General features: G+C 45.0%; 1 protein-coding gene across 5 annotated transcripts in view; it reads right to left on the bottom strand.

Moving 5' to 3' along the window:
* The window catches only part of PPP2R3A (protein phosphatase 2 regulatory subunit B''alpha), a 173,994-nt gene that overhangs the window by 95,363 nt on the left and 52,716 nt on the right, over positions 1–25,915 (bottom strand). The window contains exon 1 of one of the 5 annotated variants that reach the window (XM_054039290.1): positions 17,932–18,254. The exons of the other annotated variants lie outside the window; for them this stretch is intronic. Within the exon in view, the coding sequence (XP_053895265.1) occupies positions 17,932–18,063 (132 nt within the window). The 5' untranslated portion in view covers positions 18,064–18,254. Of the gene's footprint in view, positions 1–17,931; positions 18,255–25,915 lie in introns of those variants that run through there. 5 annotated transcript variants of the gene reach the window in all.

Here is a 25,915-nt window from a genome sequence, read left to right as displayed (position 1 = left end):
ATTCCCTTCCCTGAGTCTCTGGTTCCCCTGACTCCCTAGTTTGTCCTTCCTACAGGGCCGCCCAGAGGATTCAGGGGGCCTGGGGCAAAGCAATTTTGGGGACCCCTTCCATAAAAAAAGTTGCAATACTATAGAATACTATATTCTTGTGGGGGTCCCTGTGGAGTCCGGGGCCTGGGGCAAATTGCCCCAATTGCCCCCCCCTCTGGGCGGCCCTGCCTTCCTATCTGGGGTGAGTTTTTCTGGAAGCACCAGTCTCTTACTATATATCCGTACAGTGCTCAGTGCAATGGGAAATCTCAGCAGGGGCCTCTAACATGTAACATTAGTGCAAATAATAATAACTGAAATAGAGGCTGTGACAATCCCAGCATTGCCAACTCTTGTGGTTTTACTGTGAGCCTCGCAATAACTGATATTTTACTTAAAGCATTTAAGCAAGTAGGAAAATAAGTAGGTATTTTACTTATTTATTTTAACATGACTCCACTTCCTAGAGTCATGTTACTATGTGCAAATTTCAGCTTTCACTGAAAAAAATAAGTGACATTTCTAGCACTCATGCCTGTGCAGAAATATAGAAAAAACATGATCCACGTGAACAGAATGGCCCAGAAACCAGAAGGGTAAGAAAAAGAACCCCAAGCATATTACTTGTTTTAAAGGGGCCTGACTCTTCTTTTTAACGTTTGGGGTTTGTGATACTGCTTTCTATCCAGCCCCACCCCCCATAACCACAGGACCAAAGATATCAAAGGAAGGTTTGAAAGCTAGAAGCCTCTGGTAAGTGGCTGAGCCTTCATCAGTGGGCGGGGCATTCATACAGGCCAGGGCTTTATAAAGCAGCGCACAAGCGACCAGGGAGCTTTTGCGACCAGGGGCTGCTAACAGGGAGTTTCGCAAGGGAGTTTGGAAGGGGAGCAGGAAGGGGGCGAGGGTCCCTTGCCGGTTCCATCTGTTTTCTCTTGATTCCCCTTAATACCTATAAAGCAACTACATTCATAACTGTTTGCTTAAACAACCCTTTCAGCTGACAGGGGGCTGAAGATGGGAGTTTGACAGAGGGAGGCTTACGATGGTTAGGAAGACCCGCAAAACCTGTGCCAGCACTGCTACTGTCTCCTCCACCTGTGCCTGTAGCCAGACAGAGCGCCTGAGCATGGATGCCTCTACCCGGATCCTGGTGTGGTTTTGCAAAGACTGTAACTTGCAATTTCCACTTACTGATATCCAGGCTGGGGGACCATCCAATGTGAGAGGTGCCTGCTGGTGGAATCTCTCAGGCAGCAGGTGGGAGAGCTACAGGAGGAGGTGGCTAGGTTGAGGAGCATCCGTATCCACGAGCAATTCCTCGACAGTGTCCATGTGGAGACAGCTGAGGTAGCTGTCCCAGTACACAGGACTGCTGATACACCACTGGTGGAGGAGGAGATGGCTCAGGGTGGACACTGGCAGCTGGTTACTTCTGGCAGCAGGCAGTGCTCCACCCTTGCTCCGAACCCTCCTGCCGTGGTTATAGGTAACCATTATGCTCTTCTTGATACAGGAAAGAAAGAATCACTCCCTACAGTAAAGGAGGAGAAGCCTCGTACCCCTAAGGCTGGAAAGTCTGCTGCCACCACTGCGAATAGGAAACGTAGGGTAGTTGTGGTCGGAGACTCTCTGCTGAGGGGGACAGAGGCGCCCATCTGTCGCCCTGACATTTCATCTCGGGAGGTATGCTGCCTGCCGGAGGCCCGTATCCGAGACGTTACGGAGGCATTGTCGAGGATTATCCAGCCCTCTGACTACTACCCCATGCTACTCATCCATGTGGGCACAAATGATACTGCGCGGTGTGACACTGAGCGGATCAAGAGTGACTACAGGGCTCTGGGAGTACGGGTGAAGGAGTTTGGAGCGCAGGTGGTATTCTCTTCAATTCTTCCTGTCAAAGGTAGGGGCCCAGGCAGAGACAGATGCATCATGGAGGTGAATGCCTGGCTGCGAAGATGGTGTCGCCAGGAGGGCTTTGGCTTCCTAGACCACGGGATGCTATTCGAGGAAGGACTGCTAGGCAGAGATGGCGTTCACCTTTCGAGGAGAGGAAAGACCCTATTCGGGCACAGACTGGCTAACCTAGTGAGGAGGGCTTTAAACTAGGTTCGACGGGGACAGGTGAGCAAAGCCCACAGGTAAGTGGGGAACATGGAGACCGGGGAGATGGGTCGGAAACGAGAGGGAGTGTGGGCTATATTGGCAGAGAAAAAGGAGAGTCAGGACAAAACTGGGAGGAAAGATCAAACCAGTATCTTAGATGCCTATATACAAATGCGAGAAGTATGGGGAATAAGCAGGAAGAACTGGAAGTGCTAATAAATAAATACAACTATGACATTGTTGGCATCACTGAAACTTGGTGGGATAATACACATGATTGGAATGTTGGTGTGGATGGGTACAGCTTGCTCAGGAAGGATAGACAGGGGAAAAAGGGAGGAGGTGTTGCCTTATATATTAAAAATGTACACACTTGGACTGAGGTAGAGATGGACATAGGAGACGGAAGTGTTGAGAGTCTCTGGGTTAGGCTAAAAGGGGTAAAAAACAAGGGAGATGTCATGCTAGGTTAGTTAGTTAATGGAGATATCCCATCTCCTAGAGCTGGAAGGGACCCTGAAAGGTCATTGAGTCCAGCCCCCTGCCTTCACTTAGGGTTACCATATTTCAGCAAGAAAAAAAGAGGACGGGAGGAGCCCCGCCCTAGCCCCGCCCCTGCCCCTCCCACTTCCCGCCCCCCCAGAACCCCCAACCCTCCCCCCGTTCCTTGTCCCCTGACTGCCCCCTCCTGGGACCCCTGCCCCTAACTGCCCCCCAGGACTCCACTCCCTATCTAAGCCTCCCTGCCTCTTGTCCCCTGACTGCCCCAACCCTTATCCACACCCCCACCCCCAGACAGACCCCTGGGACTCCCACGCCCCATCCAACCACTCCCCACCCCCTGACAGCCCCCCCCCAGAACTCCCAACCCATCTAAACCTCTCTGCTCCCTGTCCCCTGACTGCTCCGATCCCTCTCCCCACTCCTGCCACCTGACAGCCCCCCCCAGAACTCCCAAACACCCCCCCCTGCTCCTTGTCCCCTGACTGCCCCCTCCTGGGACCCCTGCTCCTAACTGCCCTCCAGAACCCCACCCCCTACCTAAGACTCCCTGTTCCTTGTCCCCTAACTGCCCCCTCCTAAGACCCCCCCCCAACTGTCCCCCAGGACCCTACCCCCTACCTGTACCCTGACTGCCCAAAACTTTCTCCACTCCCCCCAAAAAGCCCCCCCCGTTTCTTGACTGCCACCTCCAGAACCTCCCTGCCCCTTCTCCTGCCCCCCTTACCCTGCTGCTCAGAACAGGGTGTTGGGCTCTGTGCAGCCGAGCCGGACACGTGGCTGAGCTCCCCAGCACAACAAAACCCGGTCTGGCCCTGCACAACAAAACCCGGTCTGGCCCTGCACAGTGCTGCTGGACTGGGCTGCAAGGGAGCTGCCGGCTCAGAATGCAGGGCGGATCCGGCTCCTCTACAGCTGCTCCTGAGTCCAGCCCGGGACTTCCCTGCAGCCCTCCCAGCCGCTCGCTCTGCTAATCCCGGACATTGTGAGTGCTTTACAAATTCCCCCCGGACGCTATTTTTAGCACACAAAAGGAGGACATGTCCGGGTAAATCCGGACGAATGGTAACCCTACCTTCACTAGCAGGACCAAGTACTGATTTTGCCCTAGATCCCTAAGTGGCCCCCCTACTAAAGGCCACCTAACCAGGTGGAAGAGGTGGATGAGGCTTTTTTCAAGCAAATAACAAAATCATCCAAAGCCCAAGATTTGGTGGTGATGGGGGACTTCAACTATCCGGATATATGTTGGGAAAATAACACAGCGGGGCACAGACTATCCAACAAATTCTTGGACTGCATTGGAGACAACTTTTTATTTCAGAAGGTTGAAAAAGCTACTAGGGGGGAAGCTGTTCTAGACTTGATTTTAACAAATAGGGAGGAACTCGTTGAGAATGTGAAAGTAGAAGGCAGCCTGGGTGAAAGTGATCATGAAATCATAGAGTTTGCAATTCTAAGGAAGGGTAGAAGGGAGAACAGCAAAATAGAGACAATGGATTTCAGGAAGGCGGATTTTGGGAAGCTCAGAGAGCTGATAGGTAAGGTCCCATGGGAATCAAGACTGAGGGGAAAAACAACTGAGGAGAGTTGGCAGTTTTTCAAAGGGACACTATTAAGGGCCCAAAAGCAAGCTATTCCGCTGGTTAGGAAAGATAGAAAATGTGGCAAAAGACCACCTTGGCTTAACCACGATATCTTGCACGATCTAAAAAATAAAAAGGAGTCATATAAAAAATGGAAATTAGGACAGATTACAAAGGATGAATATAGGCAAACAACACAGGAATGCAGGGGCAAGATTAGAAAGGCAAAGGCACAAAATGAGCTCAAACTAGCTTCGGGAATAAAAGGAAACAAGAAGACTTTTTATCAATACATTAGAAGCAAGAGGAAGACCAAAGACAGGGTAGGCCCACTGCTTAGTGAAGAGGGAGAAACAGTAACAGGAAACTTGGAAATGGCAGAGATGCTTAATGACTTCTTTGTTTCGGTCTTCACCGAGAAGTCAGAAGGAATGCCTAACATAGTGAATACTAATGGGAAGGGGGTAGGTTTAGCGGATAAAATAAAAAAAGAACAAGTTAAAAATCACTTAGAAAAGTTAGATGCCTGCAAGTCACCCGGGCCTGATGAAATGCATCCTAGAATACTCAAGGAGCTAATAGAGGAGGTATCTGAGCCTCTAGCTATTATCTTTGAAAAGTCATGGGAGACGGGAGAGATTCCAGAAGACTGGAAAAGGGCAAATATAGTGCCCATCTATAAAAAGGGAAATAAAAACAACCCAGGAAACTACAGACCAGTTAGTTTAACTTCTGTGCCAGGGAAGATAATGGAGCAAGTAATTAAGGAAATCATCTGCAAACACTTGGAAGGTGGTAAGGTGATAGGGAACAGCCAGCATGGATTTGTGAAGAACAAATCATGTCAAACCAATCTGATAGCTTTCTTTGATAGGATAACGAGCCTTGTGGATAAGGGTGAAGCGGTGGATGTGGTATACCTAGACTTTAGTAAGGCATTTGATACGGTCTCGCATGATATTCTTATCGATAAACTAGGCAAATACAATTTAGATGGGGCTACTATAAGGTGGGTGCATAACTGGCTGGATAACCGTACTCAGAGAGTTGTTATTAATGGTTCCCAATCCTGCTGGAAAGGCGTAACGAGTGGGGTACCGCAGGGGTCTGTTTTGGGACCGGCTCTGTTCAATATCTTCATCAACGACTTAGATATTGGCATAGAAAGTACGCTTATTAAGTTTGCGGATGATACCAAACTGGGAGGGATTGCAACTACTTTGGAGGACAGGGTCATAATTCAAAATGATCTGGACAAATTGGAGAAATGGTCTGAGTTAAACAGGATGAAGTTTAACAAAGACAAATGCAAAGTGCTCCACTTAGGAAGGAAAAATCAATTTCACACATACAGAATGGGAAAAGACTGTCTAAGAAGGAGTACGGCAGAAAGGGATCTAGGGGTTATAGTGGACCACAAGCTAAATATGAGTCAACAGTGTGATGCTGTTGCAAAAAAAGCAAACATGATTCTGGGATGTATTAACAGGTGTGTTGTGAGCAAGACACGAGAAGTCATTCTTCCGCTCTACTCTGCTCTGGTTAGGCCTCAGCTGGAGTATTGTGTCCAGTTCTGGGCGCCGCATTTTAAAAAAGATGTGGAGAAATTGGAAAGGGTCCAAAGAAGAGCAACAAGAATGATTAAAGGTCTTGAGAACATGACCTATGAAGGAAGGCTGAAAGAATTGGGTTTGTTTAGTTTGGAAAAGAGAAGACTGAGAGGGGACATGATAGCAGTTTTCAGGTATCTAAAAGGGTGTCATAAGGAGGAGGGAGAGAACTTGTTCACCTTAGCCTCTAAGGATAGAACCAGAAACAATGGGTTTAAACTGCAGCAAGGGAGGTCTAGGTTGGACATTAGGAAAAAGTTCCTAACTGTCAGGGTGGTTAAACACTGGAACAAATTGCCTAGGGAGGTTGTGGAATCTCCGTCTCTGGAGATATTTAAGAGTAGGTTAGATAAATGTCTATCAGGGATGGTCTAGACAGTATTTGGTCCTGCCATGCGGGCAGGGGACTGGACTCGATGACCTCTCGAGGTCCCTTCCAGTCCTATAATCTATGAATCTATGAATCTATGAATCACCTCCATCAGGAACAAGGTTTCTCTAGGGAGCCGAAACATTCCTGACTCAACCCAGAACCCTCTGGTCCTGGACCATCACAACACAGGGTGGCCCCCTTCTCTTCTCTCCCCTCCTCTCCATTATAGGCATAGACTCACATCATTCATAAAATTCCTTTACACAGCATGGGGCACAAGACTTTATCAACTCTGCCCTCCCACACAAACGGCCCTGGCCTCTGGGCAATCTTCTCACTCCCCAGCTATCTGGTGCATCACAACCTCACTGGCACAGACAGCGAGACCTTGCACAACCTCCATATCGCCAGCCCCAAGTATTCAAAAGTGATGAATAAGAAAATTAGCTTAAAAGTAGAGCTGTCAATTAATTGCGGTTAACTCATACAATTAACTCAAAAATTAATTGTGATTAAAAAAATTAATCATGATTAATCGCACTAGAATACCAATTGAAATGTATTAAATATTTTGAATGTTTGTCTACATTTTCCAATATATTAATTTCAATTACAACGGAGAATACAAAGTAGAGAGTGCTCACTTTATAGCATTTTTATTACAAATATTTGCACTGTAAAAATGGCAAACAAAAGAAATAGTATTTTTCAATTCACCTCTTGTGTCAGAGACCTGAAGCCTGAACCAAAGTACTTCCAGGCATTGCTAAGCAAAAGCTGGGCTGTGAGTCAGAGGCAGGCCCTGCTCACAGAAGTTGGCGAGAAGAGGGTTGTTAGAAGCAGGTGCATTCACATATAAGTGTTAATAAGAGGAACTTATGCCAAGATGGCACCTGGACATCCCGATATGAGGACACTCCACAGACATAACAAGGAACAGGCAGGTGCATCTTAAAGACAGGGTCAAAAGGACAGCATGATGGATAGATCTGTTTGTTTGAAACAACATGATCAAAGGGGAAGACAGCACCCTAATGAGCCAAGGGGCTGTACCTAAATACATCAGTAGGGATGAGTAATCTGTCCTGTAACTGTATAAAAGTAGGTCCCGGAGTGCGCATCTTTGTCTGGCCTAGGGGGCAGTGGAAAGTCCCGCCACTGACTGAGCCGGTCCATTGCCAGGGATCACAAATTCGTAGTATGTCTTGTAGAGTCTACGGGAAACTATTACTATGCTTCATTTGACAATAAACCTGGCTCGGGTTCCTTCGTACCTTACTAGAGTCTGTGGTCTTTGGGGGTTCTCTCAGGGTTTGCTGTGTCAGCTATCTGCGCAGAGCCGGGGCTGCACACAGAGGGAACACGCACGCAGCCGACTGTTTTCATCATCGAACAAGAGCAGAGCATCACACTGGTAGCTACTGACAACAACAAATACTGTAGCACAATCTCTTTATCATGAAAGTGCAACTTAAAAATGTAGATTTTTTTGTTACATAACTGCACTCACAAACAAAACAATGTTAAACTTTAGAGCCTACAAGTCCACTCAGTCCTATTTCTTGTTCAGCCAGTCGCTAAGACAAACACGTTTGTTTACATTTACGGGAGATAATGCTGCCCGCTTCTTATTTACAAATGTCACCTGAAAGTGAGAACAGGCGTTCACATGGCACTTTTGTAGCCGGCACTGCAAGGTATTTACATGCCAGATATGCTAAACATTTGTATGCCCCTTCATGCTTTGGCCACGATTCGAGAGGACATGCTTCCATGTTGATGATGCTCTTTAAAAAAATAATGCATTAATTAAATTTGTGGCTGAACTCCTTGGGGGGGGGAATTGTATGTCTCCTGCTCTGTTTTACCCGCATTCTGCCATATATTTCATGTTACAGCAGTCTTAGATGACAATCCAACACGTGTTGTTCGTTTTAGGAACATTTTCACTGCAGATTTGACAAAACACAAAGAAGGTACCAATGTGAGATTTCTAAAGATAGCTACATCACTCAACCCCAGGTTTAAGAATCTGAAGTGCCTTCCAAAATCTCAGAGAGATGAGGTGTGGAACATGCTTTCAGAAGTCTTAAAAGAGCAACACTCCGATGCAGAAACTACAGAACTCAAACCATCAAAAAAGAAAATGCTGGTGGCATCTGACTCAGATGATGAAAATGAACATGTGTCGGTCTGCACTGCTTTGGATGGTTATCGAGCAGAACCTGTTATCATCCTCTGGAATGATGGTTGAAGCATGAAGGGACATATGAATCTTAAGTGCATCTGGCACATAAATATCTTGCAATGCTGGCTACAACAATGCCATGCAAACGCCTGTTCTCACTTTCAGGTGATATTGTAAACAAGAAGTGGGCAGCATTATCTCCTGCAAATGTAAACAAACTTGTTTGTCTGAGCGATTGGCTGGACAAGAAGTAGGACTGAGTGGACTTGTAGGCTCTAAAGTTTTACATTGTTTTATTTTTGAATGTAGTTCATTTTTGTACATAATTCTACGCTTGTAAGTTCAACTTTCACGATAAAGAAGATTGCACTACAGTACTTGTATTAGATGAATTGAAAAATACTATTTCTTTTGTTTTTTTACAGTGCACATATTTACTTTTAAGGAGGACTGTCAAGCAATTAAAAAATTAATTGCTGTTAAACAATAATAGAATATCATTTATTTAAATAGTTTTTGATATTTTCTATATTTTCAAATATATAAAGTGAGCACTATACGCTTTGTATTCTGTGTTGTAATTGAAATCAATATATTTGAAAATATAGAAAATATCAAAAACTATTTAAATAAATGATATTCTATTATTGTTTAACAGCAATTAATTTTTTTAATCGCTTGACAGTCCTCCTTAAAAGTAATGAGATTTAAAAATTATACATGCTGGGTTCTCTTCTTTGCCTTCTGTTTTCTCAGCTTTCGTACACATTCACTTCACCTTTTCAAGCTTCTTCCACAATCATGAGGGCTAGAAACTGAATCTTTTTTTTTTAAATGAAAGCTGAGATTTTCATGTAATCTACTGTAGTGAGCAGCTGAGACATGTCTCTCGGTGGTGCCTTAGAAATGGCTGAGAGACTCTGGACTTTGGAGTTTGATCAGTCCTGCAGTTTGAAGTCTCAGAGTGGTTAATGCAGGGAACAGCAACCTTTGGCACGCGGTTCACCAGGGTAAGCACCTTGGCGGCTGGGTCGGTTTGTTTACCTGCCGCATCCATAGGTTTGGCCAATCACGGCTCCCACTGGCCGCGATTCGCTGCTCCAGGCCAATGGGGGCGGCGGGAAGCGGCGGCGAGCACATCCCTTGGCCCACGCCACTTCCTGCAACCCCCATTGGCCTGGGACTGCAAACTGCGGCCAGTGGGAGCCGCGATCGGCCGAACCTGTGGACATGGCAGGTAAACAAACCGGCCCGGTTCGCCAGGGTGCTTACCCTGGCGAGCCACGTGCCAAAGGTTGCCATCCCCTGGGTTAATGGCTCCCTGGTGGCGAGGGGTGGAGCTGAGCTGATCTAAGCAGGGAGACTTGGTGTAAAAAGTCACTTGCCAGGCAAGCTTGAGAGCCATGAACAGAGGCAGCTAACAGGGAAGTTTCAAAGGGGGTCTGGAGAGGGAGCAAGAGAGGCTTTCCTTTCAGGTTCAGGTCTATGTGCAATTTCAAGGTGGCCAGCAATGGAACAGTGGGGGTGACCTGCAATGGATGTGCCATGTTTTCTTTCCTGCCTGAAGTGAGAAGGGACTTCTGTGCATAAAGTACAAGTTAAGTGGCTGTGCTGGAGGGAAAGATTCTTGGATTGGATGAGCAAGAAGAGACACTCCTGAGAATCAGAGATACTGAGGTGTTCTTAGACAGCCAGGCTCAGGAAATATTGGTCCTCCAGGTTCAAGAAAGAATGGAGCTGACCACCAAAAAGTCACAGAGAGAAGAAGTCAGAGAGGAGACCTGGCAGTTTATAATCAGAGGCAAGAGATCATGGCGACAGCCTACAAAGCTGGAGACAGAGGAGGATGGACAGGCTGTGATTGTCACAGAGAAGTAGTCCAGGAGGAATTTCACACAGCTAGAATTTTCCAATCAATATCAAGTCTTCAACATGAAAATTGTGGAAGCCACCTCTCAAGATCAGAACAGAGAGATGTATGGGACATATGTGTAGCTCACAGCTCGGCCCAACCTATAAGAAAAACAGGCTTGCCCATACGGAGTTCTCCAACAATCTAAGGAAGACAAACGATCCTTGTTTGGGATTCAGGACTCAGAAGAATCTAAAACATTCTGCAAAGGACCAGGGCTGGCTCCAGCTTTTTTGCCGCCCTAAGCAGCAAAGAGGGAAAAAAAAAAAAAACAAAGCCGCAATCGGCGGCACTTCGGCGGCTGCTCTACCGCGCTGCTTCCCTCCGAGAGGGACTGAGGGACCCGCTGCCGAATTGCCGCCGAAGGCCAGGACATGCCGCCCCTTTCCATTGGCCGCCCCAAGCACCTGCTTCTTGCGCTGGTGCCTGGAGCCGGCCCTGCAAAGGACAAGCGGACAACAGGACAGTGTGCTGCCATCCCAATGCCAAGACACAAGTCGTCACTCCAAGATTAGATAGGCTTTGGAAATCAACAGGCAAGGATCAACTGGTGACGGTTCATATTGGCACTAATGACACTGCCTTTCAGGATCTCTCACAGAGAATAGGGAATTTTAGAAGCGTGCTAAAGAAGAATGTCCAACCAATCTTCTCTGGGATACTTCCTGTCGTGCAAGCAAAGGAAGACAGAAGGCAGAAGATTCTGGAAGTGAACCTCTGGCTAGGTAAGTGGTTTAGGGTGGAAGGTTTTGGTTTTGTGGAACATTGCTCCATCTTCTATGGGAAGAGGAAGCAGTATAGTTTTGATGCTCTCAGTGTGAGCAGAATCTCCTTGGGAACTAGCTGGCTAGAGTAGTCAGGAGGGTGTTAAACCAATTACAAAGGGGGAAGAATAAAGACAGAAGATGTGAGCACTAATTTAGCCCAGAATCAAGATGCTGAAAACAAAAATTAATCAAGGAACCAAAGGACATGAGGAAATTCTTTAATTACCTGTATATCAATGTTAGCTTCCTGGGTAACAATTGGAATTGGAATTGCTCATTTATGAGCATAAATTTGACCTCGCTGGTATTATTGAAACCTGGTGGGATGATTCACACAATTGGAATGTTAAAATCTATTGCCATAATCTAGGAAGGATCAAGAGGGCAAAGAGGGAGGGAGAGAGGCTCTCTACATCAAAACTGACATTGCCTGTTTCCAAGTGTCTGATAACTCAGAAGAAAATGACCCTGAGTGCTTATGGATCAATGTCCTAACATAAAGCATAACATGTGGTATTAGTTGGTGTCTGCTACATACCACCAAACCACACTAGGAAACAGGATGAGTGGCTCCTAAACACCTATCTACAATGTGTAGGGGGAAAAAGCTTCATGATCATACGGGACTTCAATCTGAGTGACATGTGCTGAAGGTCTCCTGCTGCTAGTACTAAAACATCCTTGGAATTTCAAAAATTATAGATGATAATTTCCTAACTCAAAACCAGGGGGAATTTCTATATTAGACCTAGTCATAACAGATAAAGAGGAACTGATCACAGAACTAAAAATGACTGGTAGTTTCAGTACAAGTGATCATGACTTGATGACATTTATAATGTGCAAATAGAACAAAGTCCAGATCAGTAATACACACACACTTGTTGCTTGTAGTCTGGGAGCCACCTCCTGAGCACCCCCTCATGGCTGAAGGTCGCTCTGCACTGGCCTGCCTCAGTTTCCCTCTCAGTGAGATAACAATGAGTTCAATTTAAGAGGCCACAAAGAGGAGCCAAACACTCTATTCTACATCAACATAGCTCTCTTTAGTGGAGCCTTCTAGAAAAGTGTTTGAACAACAGTTTACAGGCTCTTACTTCGGAGCCCAGGCAAAACTTTAAAAGTCCCAAAACAAAAAGTCTCCAGCAGCAGCTCCTTCTGTAAGGCCTCAGGCTTGCTCAGAGTCTCTCCCAAATGGAGAGCTTTGTAATTCCTTCTTTCTAGCTCTTCAAAGTCTCTCTTAGGCCTCCCTGCCTAGAAAGCTCTGTAGTCCCTTCTTTCTCTCGTTGGAGCTCCCAGCTGCTCTTTTATAGGGGAATCATCTGATCCCTCTCAGGTGTGTCTACTTAGTAACCACGGTTGGCTGACTCCAGGCCTCTAGGCCGTAAAGGTGCAAGCCACATTGTCACAGTGCTTTGAAAAGGGCGATTTAAAAAAGCTGAAAACAACTATGAGCCAAATCAGCTAGCAGGAAGTGTTTAATCAGAAAAATATGAATGATAATTGGGAATTGTTTAAGAATACCTTACACTAGATACCCAAAAAGCCACAATCGAGGAAGGCAGCCGAACTGGCAGCTATAAAAAACTTAAATATAAAAAATGGAAGAAAGGGCAAGTTGATAGCAATGAATATAATTCAGAAGCTAGGAATTGTAGAACATTGATAAGGGAAGCCAAGGGACACAAGGAGAAATCTATGGCGAGCAGAGTTAAGGTCAATAAGGAGTTATTTAAAGATATTAGAAACAAAATGAATCCTGACAATGATATTGGTCCATTAAATGATAGAATTATTAATAATAATGCAGAAAAGGCAGAAGTGTTCAATAAATATTTCTGTTCTATAGTGTGTGTGTGTGTGTGTTTGTGTGTGTAGAATGACATACAGATGCTCCCCGACTTATGCAAGTGTTCCGTTACAGAACGCCTTGCGTAAGTTGAATTTTGCGTAAGTCGGGAATGTATACCCAACAATTACGCGCAAAAAAAAAATGCTTATGGAACTTTTTCCGTAAGTGTGGATTTGCGTAAGTCAGGTTTGCATAATCCGGGGAGCATCTGTAGTTATATCATATGATAACAAGCCTTCCATTCCACTAGTATCTCAAGAGGTTGTTAAACTGCAGTTACTAAAGTTAGACATTTTTTAACTTAGCAGGTCTGGATAATTTGCATCCAAGAGTTTTGAAAGGGCTGGCTAAGGAGCTTTCTGGACTATTAATGTTGTTTTTTAATAGATCTTGGAACACTGGGAAAGTTCCAGAAGACTGCTAGAAAACTAATGTGCCAATATTTGAAAAGCGTAAATGGGATGACATACATACACAGTTACAGACCTGTCAGTATTGCACAGACCCCTGGCAAGATAATTGAGAGGCTGATATGGGACTCTATTTATAAAGAATTAAAGAAGGGTAATATAATTAATGTCAATCAACACAGGTTTATGGAAAATAGATCCTGTAAAGCTAACTTGATATCTTTTTTTGATGAGATTACAAATGTGGTTGATAAAGGTAACATTGTAGATGTAATATACTAAAGTCTTCTGTAAGGCATTTGAATTGGTACTGCACAACATTTTGATTAAAAAAACAAAGCAATATTAAATTAACACGGCGCATATTAAATAAATTAAAAGCTGTCTGATATGTTTTAAAAGGTAATTGTAAATGACGAATCATTATCAAGTGGATATGTTTCTAGTGTGAGCCCTCAGGGATTTGTTCTTGGCACTACACAAGGCTACGTCTTCACTGGGGGGGGGGTCGATTTAAGATACGCAGATGAATTCGATGTGTCCGAGCCGACTTACCCTGCTGTGAGGATGGCGGCAAATCGACCTCTGCAGCTCCTCCGTCGACGGCGCTTACTCCTACCTGCGCTGGTGGAGTACAAGCGTCGATTCAGGGATTGATTGTCGCGTCCTGACGAGACGCGATAATTCAATCCCCGAGAGATCGATTACTACCCGCCGATTCAGGCGGGTAGTGAAGACGCAGCCAACACTACACTACTTACCATTTTAATCTATGACCTGGAAGAAAACAAAATCATCATTGATAACGACACAACAATGAGGGAGTGGTAAATAATGAAAAAGATAGGCCACTTACACAGAGCAATCTGGATCATTTGGTAAGCTGGGCACAAGCAAATAATATGCATTTCAATACAGCTAAATGTGTACATCTAAGAACAAGGAATATAGGCCATACTTACATAATGGAGGACTCTATCCTGGGAAGCAGTAATGCTGAGAAAGATTTGGAGGTCATAGTGAATAATCAGCTGAACATGAACTCCCAGATCAACGTTGTGCCCAAAAGGGCTAATGCAATCCTTGGATGTATAAACAGGGGAATCTCGAGTAGGAGTAGAGGGGTTAATTTTACCTCTGCATTTGGAACTGATGCGACCACTGTAATAGTGTGTCCACAATTCAAGGAGGAGGATAAAAATTGGAGAGGGTTCAGAAAAGAGTCAAGAGAATGACTAAAGGATTAGAAAACATGCCTTTTGGTGATAGACTCAATCTATTTATCTTAACAAAGAGAAGGGATTCAGTCTATAGAAGATTACAGTCTACAAGTACATACACGGGGCACAAATATTTGATAATTGGCTCTTCAATCTAGCAGAGAAAGGAATAACATGATCCAATTGCTGGAAGTTGAAGCTAGACATATTCACACTGGAAATAAGATGTAAATTTTGAATAGTGAGAGTAATTAACCATTGGAACAATTTACAAAGAATGGTGGGGGATTCTCCCCCATGGACAATTTTTAAATCAAGATTGGATGTTTTTTAAAAAGATATGCCATAGGAATTATTTCAGGGAAGTTCTCTGGCCTGTCTTATACAGGAGGTCAGACTAGATGATCACAATGGTCCCTTCTGGCCTTGGAATATACGACTCTCAATCTTCCTTTATCCCACTGCTACTGTGGTAGCATGGCATCCTGACTCACTGGTGAAGCCAAGGGCCAGTTCCCCAGGCCACAGCCTTAGAAATCAGATAATTAATGAAACAAGAGACATCAAGCTAAGTTACTTCACTTCTCACAAGTATCACGACACATACAAATGCCACATTTTGCATTTGCAACACAAAATTAAATGTGTAATCTGCTAATCAGCCCTCCACAAATAATTCTTTCTCCTGAAGTCAGGAAGGATCTTAAGACAGAAACAAATTACATATGGATCCTTAGATTTTGAGGCCAGAAGGGGTCTCACCTCCTGCCTAGCACAGGCCATACAACTTCACCAAGATTTCTCTGCATCAAACCTATACATTCCAGTTGAGCAAAGCATAGTCCTTAGAAAGAGACATATAATCTCAATTTAAATATTTCCTGTGACAGAGAATCCACCACCCCCCTAGGAAAGTTATTCCCAGTGGTTAATTACCCTGTTAAAAATATGAACCTTATTTCTAGGCTGAATTTGTCTAGCTTCAGCTTCCAGCCTTTGGAATCTTGGATTTTGTTCTGGCTTTGTCTGCAAAATTAAAGAGCTTTCTGCTATCAGAAATCTTCTTCCATGTAGGGACTTGTAGACCACGACCTAGTCACCTCTTAGCCATCTCTTGAATAAACTAAGTAGATTGACAGAGGGTCCTGTGGCACCTTTTAAGATTAACAGAAGTATTGGGAGCATAAGCTTTCGTGGGTAAGAACCTCACTTCTTCAGATGCAAGAGAAGTGAGGTTCTTACCCACGAAAGCTTATGCTCCCAATACTTCTGTTAGTCTTAAAAGGTGCCACAGGACCCTCTGTTGCTTTTTACAGATTCACGGCTACCCCTCTGATAAGTAGATTGAGCGTCTTTAGTCTCTCACTGTCAGGCTGGTTTTCCAGACCTTGAATCATTTGTAGCTCTTCTCCAAACCCTCTACAATTTTTCAACATCTTTGAAGTGAGGACACCAGGAATGGACATAGTATCCCAGGAATGGTCTTATTAAGGCCATATACAAGGGTAAAAACACCTCCCTGCTTCAACCGGATACTCTCCTGCTCATACATCCAAGGATTGCATTTACTCACTTAACCACCACATTACACTGGGAGCTGATGTCCAGACAGTTACTCACCATAACTGCTAAGTCCATTTCAGAGTCATTGTTTTCCAAAATCCAGTCTTTCACTATATAAGCATGACCTAAATTCTGGCTTTCTAGACCTATAACCCTGCATTTAGCTGTTTGAAAATGAATGTTGTTCACGGCTTACCATGCAATCTAGATTGCTCTGTAGAACTGACTTGTCCTTATCATTTACCACTCCACCAATTTGTGCATCATCTACAAACTTTACCAGTAATGATTTGGTATTCTTACAGATCATTGATAAAGATATTGAATAGTACGGGGCCCAGAACAGATCCCTGCGCAGGACACCCCCCCCCCAAAATCCCCATTAGAGGATGATTCCCCAGTTACCTATCAGGCTACGTCCACACTGCTCAGTAATTGACAGAAGAAGCAGCTATAATCTATAACAAATTATAAATGCAAATTCAAGTGTCATATACACAGCTTAGTGACAAATGGATCTACAAACATGCCAAATGTGAGGAAGATTTTGACACAAGGTGATAATGAAATAAATCTATAATTTGTTACATGTGGCTGGAGTGGTCACTTGATGCATCTTTTAGCTAAAGCCAGATTCTCCAGGAATAAAGGAAAATATTGTTGAAACTGTAAAATACTTCCATAATAACCATTTTTCATAAGTTGTGCTTAAGATAGCAAGCCAGATCATAGTTTATTCTACCTCAAGGTCCCTAATGGCATTCAGAAGCTAATTATTTTGAGTAATTTGTTAAGAACTAGCACAACTGGATGAGAATTTGTGAAGATAATTGTGACAAAACAGATTGTGTTGTCACTGCCTATGTAGTAAACATAGGGATGAAGAGAAATTTAGAAGAACAGACTGAATATTTCCATTGGCTTGGACAAAGTGCAAATGGATAGCTGTAATATTGTTATGCTGTCAAGACATTTGGAAGGTACTTCAGGAAACACAGAGAAATATTTAAGGACAAGCTTACATTATAGGCAGTGAAGAAACAGATGAAGCAAGCACTTGCTCCACTTCATTTTCTTGTCCATGTTCTCAACCCAAAACTCCAGGGTAGATGTCTAAGTACAAATAAGGTGCATCCTGCTATGACATGGTCATTGGTTAATCAACCAACAGAACAGATTTCAGGGACGAAGAAGAATCAATCCAAACACGTGTTTGCTGCTGACCCTATCAATAAAGTTGAATCACTGAAGTCCCTGGCAATCCACGTAGATGCACAGTTTATAAAAGTCACAAGCCAGCTTTGGAGGTGGCACAGAGGAGCACTCTCTGCTGGTGTGATCCTCCCAAGACCAGCTATGCTGGCTTCAGGGCAGATTTGTGTCAACAGAGCAGCACAAAGCCTACACAACAGAGCAGAGGTTTGGGTCACTGAGCATGGCATATAAAGCAAAATACTAACCATCCAGGCACTCAGAGCAGCCCGATGGGACACCCACCCACCAATGGTGCTTCTCTTAAAAACAGTGCAACAAAGTTTTCATCGTCTTTATCTATTTCTCCCTATACCCGTGAAGTTGTGGTCCTCATCCTAAAAAAAAAAAATAATAATAAGCTGTTTCTCCTTGTTTACGAATAAGACATTTTAACTCTGCACTCTAAGCCTGGATGGTCTATTTATAAACCTGTTGGTATCTGGCTGCAAATAACTTTCTGCAAATAGAGAAGCCTAGAGGGAACACAGTTGCATTCCCTGATCCAATAAAAAGACACGAAGTAATACAAAAAGAAAAGAAACCCAAGACTTCAAACCTGGGCCTGCTGGAATGACTTCTGCCTCTTCTTGATCCGAGATGGAAGAACAAAATCACAGCCCCTTGCAAGGAAAGCAAGCTCTCCTCTTAAGTCTGGGTCTCTTCGCAGAGAGTTTTCCTTGATCATCATCTTGTTAAGTTCCTGAGCAACCTTTTTGCTTTCCAGCTGTGGTACAGAGTCTTTGCAGGAGATCACGTCAGCCCCAATGGGTCACTTTCTTATTTTTGCTTTTCACAGGCAAGGAGTTGCAACTGATTTCATGTAGAAACATACTAACTCTTCTCTTTCCTCACAGGGAAAGCATCCTAGCATAGTATCTGAATCCTGAAGCCAAAGCCCCCCCCCCCCCCCCCCCGTTTTTTTTACTGACATTTAAACTATCCCTCAGCACTACCAGTATCTCCTGATGCCTTCTTGCAATACTTTATCGAGAAACATGATCTACAACAGAATCTATTCCCCTGCTGGCTACATGACAGACAATCTGTCCTTGGCTTGTAATAGGCCAGGGGTATTGTGGGAAAGGAGGTACCCACCACCACTACCACGAGTGCTAAAGTTAGACACACTGCAAAAGTAGCTAAATATATCACCTTCCCCAATAGTTCTTATTTTAAGAGCTTCAAAGCTGAAATGTGATGTGTAAACCTGCATCAGTCAGCCCCTGCTGGGCTAAAAACATATGCTCTAAGCACAGGCCAATATGGAAATGGTGTTAAGAGGTTTATGATGCCTCTGCCTTGTGAGCTGATGAAGCGGTGGAGCAAGACTAATTCTAATTCAAATTGTAGACTATTATTTTTAGAAAAGCTTAACTTTTATTCCTTATTTGGAAAAAGCAAATCACCTTGTTTCTCTCCATCTAAAAGAAGTATCATAGGGTGACCTTAGGTAATAAACTCAGGCATTTTGGAGCAGCTATTACAAAAATGGTTTTATAAAGAGACCTTAATGAGTCATCCTTTTTATTTACTTTTTCCACAGCTCTCACTTTGCTGTCTCTGGCATGAGGAGCAGCCAATGTCTAACTACGTTACTTTGAAGAGACTCACACCGATGATTCTGGCTTATGACATCTGGGTGCTGGCTTGATGGATGCTCTGAACAGTATAATTTATAATAGTACTGAATCATGTGCCTGGAAATGGGAGCCTACGTCCAGTACCTGCTCCACAGGATGAGCAAACATCAGTTCTCTGTTTTTTCTTTCCTAGCTAATCCACTTCCACAGTCTACCATCCCCATTGGGTTTAGATGGTCCCAGCTACTTTGCCAGGAGCTTACTTTCTGTGTTTGGTAACACACAACAGGTGATACACCTGTTTTTATTCTAATCCTGGTTTTGAGAATAATTTTATAAGCAAATATCCCGACAATGTCCAGACATCCACCAAATTAAGGACATATTGGACCACATTCCCTGAGTTGGTCCCTTGCTCTCACTGGGACCCCTGTAGGGGCTCCAGAAGCTCATAGGGTTTTATTCCGTACAATAATTTAAAAGGAAAATCCTGTAGAGGGTTGTGGGACCTCTTGGACTGCAAACAACAAATCTGGGAGTAACTTGTCCCACTTACAGGCTTTTGTGGTCATGAATTTGTGCAGCATTCCCTTGGGAGTCTTATTCAAACAAATGGCTTAAATGAGCATTCGAGGATGACAGACTGATGTTGTACCAAATCCTTGGCTGGTGTACATTGGTGTTACTTCAATGATTTTACTGTAGTCTATGGAAATAGGGGAACTTACACCAGCTGAGGATCTGGACTTTAACATTCTGGAGGGAACACATTGCTTGTAGCTGCTGGGACATAAAGCTAGTGCCATTATCTGTTAACATTATCTTGGGTATCCACTTAATAGAACACGAAGCAGCTGACTGGTGACAAATTGTGCTGCGAAGGAGTACAAAAAAATGGCCTCTGCATATTATGTGGCAGAGTCAACTCTGACCAACATATAACCACACCTGTTGGCGCTCCGGGTACATCTACACTGCAATTAAAAACCTACAGCTGACCCATGCCAGCTAACTCAGGATTGTGGGGCTCAGGTTAAGGGGCTGTTTAACAGAAATGTAGACATTTGGGCTCACGCTGGAGCCCAGGCTCTGGGACTTTGCATGGGAGGAGGGTCCCAGAGCTCAGGCTGCAGCCCGAGCCCGAACATCAACAATGCAATTAAACAGCCCCGTAGCCTTACCCCCGTGAGCCCGAGTCAGCTGGCATGGGTGAGTGTCTAATTGCATGTAGATGTACCCTTATTTCTAAAGGTCCTATCACATCAAGCCCAATCCAGCTGAATGGAATATTCACTGAATGAAGAGGGAGAAGGGTATGTTTGGGAGCCACCAGCTGGCATACATGGCAGAAATTACAGTATTCTTTGATTTCTTTATAGATCTGTAGCCAGAAAATCCAAGACAATTTTCTCTCCTGGGTGTCCTATGCTCCCAGGCAGTCAGACCAGGGTACAGCATGGGCTATGGCCTATTTCTCTACAAAAGGATTTAGAATGAGAAAGTTGTATAAGTCCGATCCTTTTGTGTTCATTTAAATTCCTTTACTTCTGCTTATAATTCTAAGGATATGTGTACTGTTGCTGTAAGTCCATAGTAGGAATGGGGATGGGGAAAGTTCTAGGAAGGCACTCTTCAGAGAAGCACAAAGACAGACAAAAGTTTTAGAAAGAATTCTAATTTCTTTATTTTAATGAATTATAATTATTGTGGCAGCACCAAGATGCCCAGCCAGGGCTCCACTATGCTGTGATTCATTACCACTGTCACATGGCAGGGAACCAGATGTTGATTTATTTTGAACCAGCAGTGACAGGGTGTATTTACCTCATCTTTCACTGAAATTTACTGAATGTCCAGAAAGATACCAAAAGACCTCTTGTATCCACAGTTTTAGCAACAGGTCTTTAAAAGAACTCCCCCATACTTGTGTGAAAAAAGGGACATAGCTATCTGGAAGCCACTGACTATTTTTTAGAATTGCAGAAATTTACTTTTCATGCCTAGGTGAACAGGTCATAGAAGAGCTAAGAGGTTTCTTTTCTTGCTTTGACATTCCAGAAAAATGTAACTGACAATGGGACCCAGTTTGCCAGATCTGAATTCCCAGGTTTGTCTCTGTCCATTGTTATTGCACTCCAAGGCCTGGTCTACACTATGACTTTAATTCGGATTTAGCAGCGTTAAATCGAATTAACCCTGCACCCATCCACACAACGAAGCCATTTATTTCAAAATAAAGGGCTCTTAAAATCGATTTCTGTACTCCACCCCAACGAGCGGAGTAGCGCCAAAATCGATCTTGTCATTTCGAATTAGGGTTAGTGTGGCCGCAATTCGATGGTATTGGCTTCCGGGAGCTATCCCACAGTGCACCATTGTGACCGCTCTGGACAGCAATTTGAACTCGGATGCACTGGCCAGGTAGACAGGAAAAGCCCCGTGAACATTTGAATTTTATTTCCTGTTTGCCCAGCGTGGAGAGCACAGGTGACCACAGATAGCTCATCAGCACAGGTAACCATGCAGGCCGATAATCGAAAAAGAGCACCAGCATGGACCGTATGGGAGGTACTGGATCTGATCGCTATATGGGGAGAGAATTCAGTGCTAGCAGAACTTCATTCGAAAAGACGAAATGACGAAACTTTTGAAAAAATCTCCAAGGGCATGATGGAGAGAGGCCACAATAGGGACTCAGATCAGTGCCGCGTGAAAGTCAAGGAGCTCAGACAAGCCTATCAAAAAACAAAGGAGGCAAACGGTCGCTCCGGGTCAGAGCCGCGGACATGCCGCTTCTATGCCGAGCTGCATGCAGTTCTAGGGGGGGCCGCCACCACTACCCCACCCCTGACCATGGATTCCGAGGCGGGAGTAATCTCATCAGCTACACCTGAGGATTCTGCGGACAGAGAAGAGAAGGAGGAGGACAAGCTTGCGGAGAGCACACAGCACTCCGTTCTCCCCAACACCCAGGATCTTTTTCTCAGCCTGACTGAAGTACCCTCCCAAGCCTCTCAAGCCAGTATCCAAGACCATGACCCAATGGAAGGGACCTCATGTGAGTTTACCTTTTAAAATATAAAACTTGTTTTAAAAGCAAGCGTTTTTTAATGATTACTTTGCCCTGAGGACTTGGGATGCATTCGCGGCCAGTACAGCTACTGGAAAAGTCTGTTAACATGTCTGGGGATGGAGCGGAAATCCTCCAGGGACATCTCCATGAAGCTCTCCTGGAGGTACTCCAAAAGCCTTGCCACAAGATTTCTGGGCAGTGCAGCCTTATTCTGTCCTCCATGGTAGGACACTTTACCACACCATGCTAGTAGCAAGTAATCTGGTATCATTGCATGACAAAGCCTGGCAGCGTATGGTCCTGGTGTTTGCTGGCATTCAAGCAACATCTGTTCTTTATCTCACTGTGTAATCCTCAGGAGAGTGATATCGCTCATGGTAACCTGGTTGAAATATGGGACTTTAATTAAGGGGACAGAGGTGGCCTTTCCTACTGGGCTGTTTGCCTGTGGCTGAAAAGAAATCCTTCCCTGCAGTTAGCCAAGGGGGGGGGGAGAGAAATTGGCCCTGAGCTTTTCACATTTGGCTAGCAAGGATCTTCCCTGATACCAGCCACACGGTGGGGGGGGGGGTTAGTTGTTTTCTGCTGCTGAAGGTTAACAGGAAAACCGCAGCAGTCAACGGGCTTTGCTTAGTATGTGGGAAACGAGGGCGCAGAAGCCGAAAGACAATGGCTTACCATGGCCGCATGCAAGCCGAATTCTGTTGCCCGGACCTGCGTCTGTGATCTCTAACACCAAAGCCACAGGCACTCAATATTAAGATGGAAAATGCGACCTTGAACTGAAATCACACGTGCTATGTAATGTGAATAGTGTTGTTCACCATGAAAGAGTATAAGCATTGTTCTATAAAATGTATAATTTTAAAAACTTCTCTCCTTTTTTTCATCCCTCCCTCCAGCAGCTGCAAATTTTTCAAGCCTCCCTCCTCCGTCCCGAAGGCTATCTCAGATAAGGCGGCGGAGAAAGAGGACACGAGACGAGATGTTCTCGGAAATAATGGAATGCACCCGCAATGAAAGAGCTCATTTGAATGAGTGGAAGGACACGGTATCTAAATACAGGAAAGATGCCAGTGAACGTGAGGTCATGAGGGACACTCGAGATGAGAGGTGGCAGGCTGCAATGCTGGGGCTGCTGCATGATCAAACGGACATGCTCCGGCGTCTGGTGGAGCTTCAGGAATGGCAGCAGGATAACAGACTGCCGCTGCATAACCTCCCTCCCCCCTCACCATGTTCCATAGCCTCCTCACCCAGACGTGTAAGAACGCGGGGGGGAGAGGCTCCATGCACCCTCCCACTCCACCCCAGTGGACAGCCCAACCAAAAGGCTGTCATTATATTGAATTTTTTCAGTGGCCTTTTACTTCCCTCCTATCCTCCTCCCAAACCTCACCCAGGTTACCTTGTCGGTTCTCTCCCTATGTTTATAATCAATTAATAAAGAATACATGATTTTTAAACGATAGTGACTTTATTTCCTTTAAAAGCAAGCTGTGATTTAAGGGGGGAGGGTGGTTTGCTTACAGGGAATGAGTCAATCAAGGGGGCGGGTTTTCAACAAACAGAACTTTCACACGGTAGCCTGGCCAGTCATGAAACTGGTTTTCAAAGCTTCTCTGATGCACAGCGCTTCCTGGTGTGATCTTCTAATTGCCCTGGTGTCTGGCTGCGCATAATCAGCAGCCAGGCGATTTGCCTCAGCCTCCCATCCCGCCATAAAGGTCTCCCCCTTTCTCTCACAGAGATTGTGGAGCACACAGCAAGCAGCAATAACAATGGGGATATTGGTTTGGCTGAGGTCTGACCGAGTCAGTAACGAGGGCCAGCAACCTTTTAAACGGCCAAATGCACATTCTACCACCATTCTGCACTTGCTCAGCCTGTAGTTGTACAGCTGCTGACTCCTGTCCAGGCTGCCTGTGTATGGCTTCATGAGCCATGGCATTAAGGGGTAGGCTGGGTCCCCAAGGATAACTATAGGCATTTCAACATCCCCAACGGTTATTTTCTGGTCCGGGAAGTAAGTCCCTTGCTGCAGCCATTTAAACAGATTAGTGTTCCTGAAGACGCGAGCGTCATGAACCCTTCCCGGCCAGCCCACATTGATGTTGGTGAAACGTCCCTTGTGATCCACAAGTGCTTGCAGCACCACTGAAAAGTACCCCTTGCGGTTTATGTACTGGGTACCCTGGTGCTCTGGTGCCAAGATAGGGATATGGGTTCTATCTATCGCCCCACCACAGTTTGGGAATCCCATTGCAGCAAAGCCATCCACTATGACCTGCACATTTCCCAGAGTCACTACCTTTTGTAGCAGCAGCTCAGTGATTGCTTTGGCTACTTGCATCACAGTAGATTTGCCCACTCCAAATTGATTCCTGACTGACCGGTAGCTGTCTGGCATTGCAAGCTTCCACAGGGCTATCGCCACTCGCTTCTCAACTGTGAGGGCTACTGTCATCTTGGTATTCTGGTGCTTCAGGGCAGGGGAAAGCAAGTCACAAAGTTTCAAGAAAGTGCCCTTACGCATGTGAAAGTTTCGCAGCCACTGGTAATCGTCCCACACCTGCAACACTATGCGGTCCCACCAGTCTGTGCTTGTTTCCCGGGCCCAGAATCGGCGTTCCACGGCTATAACCTGTCCCATTAACAGCATGATCTCCAAAGCACCAGGGCCCGCGTTTTGATAGAATTCCATGTCCACGTCCTCATCACTCTCGCCGCCGTGCTGCCGTAATCTACTCCTCGCCACCTCATTTTGCAGGTTCTGGTTCAGCATAAATTGCACGATAACTCGCGAGGTGTTTACAATGTTCATGACTGCTGTCTTGAGCTGAGCGGGCTCCATGCTTGCTGTGGTATGGTGTCTGCACTGTTCACCCAGGAAAAAGGCGCGAAACGGTTGTCTGCTGTTGCTTCCCTGGAGTGGGGGGAGGATGTACCCAGAACCACCCGCGACAATGTTTTTGGCCCTATCAGGCATTGGGATCTCAACCCAGAATTCCAATGGGTGGAGGAGACTGCGGGAACTATGGGATAGCTATGGGATAGCTACCCACAGTGCAACGCTCCGGAAATCGACGCTAGCCCCAGTACATGGACGCACACCGCCGAATTAATGTGCTTAGTGTGGCCACACACATTTGACTTTATACAATCTGTTTCCAAAATTCAAATTATATAAATTCGGATTAATCCCATAGTGTAGACATACCCCAAGTGTGGGAATAGAGTGCTAATGATCCCCAAAGGGAGTAGGAGTCATGAGGTGGTAGGCATAGTGGTTGGCAGCTCTCAGGCTTGCATCAGGAATACCTCATGGCTGAAGGCTGTATCTTTGATGTTGAAGCCTGCAAGGGGGGGCGCTGGACAGCGAGACCTCTGTGCTTTTTGACATTTCCTTGGATGCTCAAAAGGTCTCTGTGAATATACTTGATAAGACCTGTAGCATCTGGGGGATGACTGGCACTGTAATGTTCATTTCAGGGCAGGAGTGTAGATGCCCAACGAGCGAAGAGTGGCCCTGGAATCCTTTAGTGTATGGAGCAATTCATGTGTCTTCTGGTTAAAAAGATGGAATTTGTCGAAAGGGAGGTCTTCAATAGTGTTCTGTATCTCCCTAGGAAAACCAGAAGAATGGCACCAAGACTCCCTACACGTGACTATGGCCGTAGCCATGGTCCTGGAGGAGGTATCTGCTGCACCTACTGCAGATTGGAGGGCAGTTCTTACCACAAACTTCCCTTCTTCAATAAGTGCCTGAAAATTAGTACTATTGTGCTGTGGATGGCTATCCGTAAATTCCTTGAATTTGGCTAGTATGCCTGATAATTCACAATCCTGAATTGCAGCCTAGATGATGAAAATACTGTCACAGCCTG

This window comes from Malaclemys terrapin, chromosome 9 (genome assembly GCF_027887155.1).
Source record: "Malaclemys terrapin pileata isolate rMalTer1 chromosome 9, rMalTer1.hap1, whole genome shotgun sequence".
In the NCBI taxonomy this organism is placed as follows: Eukaryota; Metazoa; Chordata; order Testudines; family Emydidae; genus Malaclemys; species Malaclemys terrapin.
This window is presented reverse-complemented; position numbering and strand designations above follow the sequence as displayed.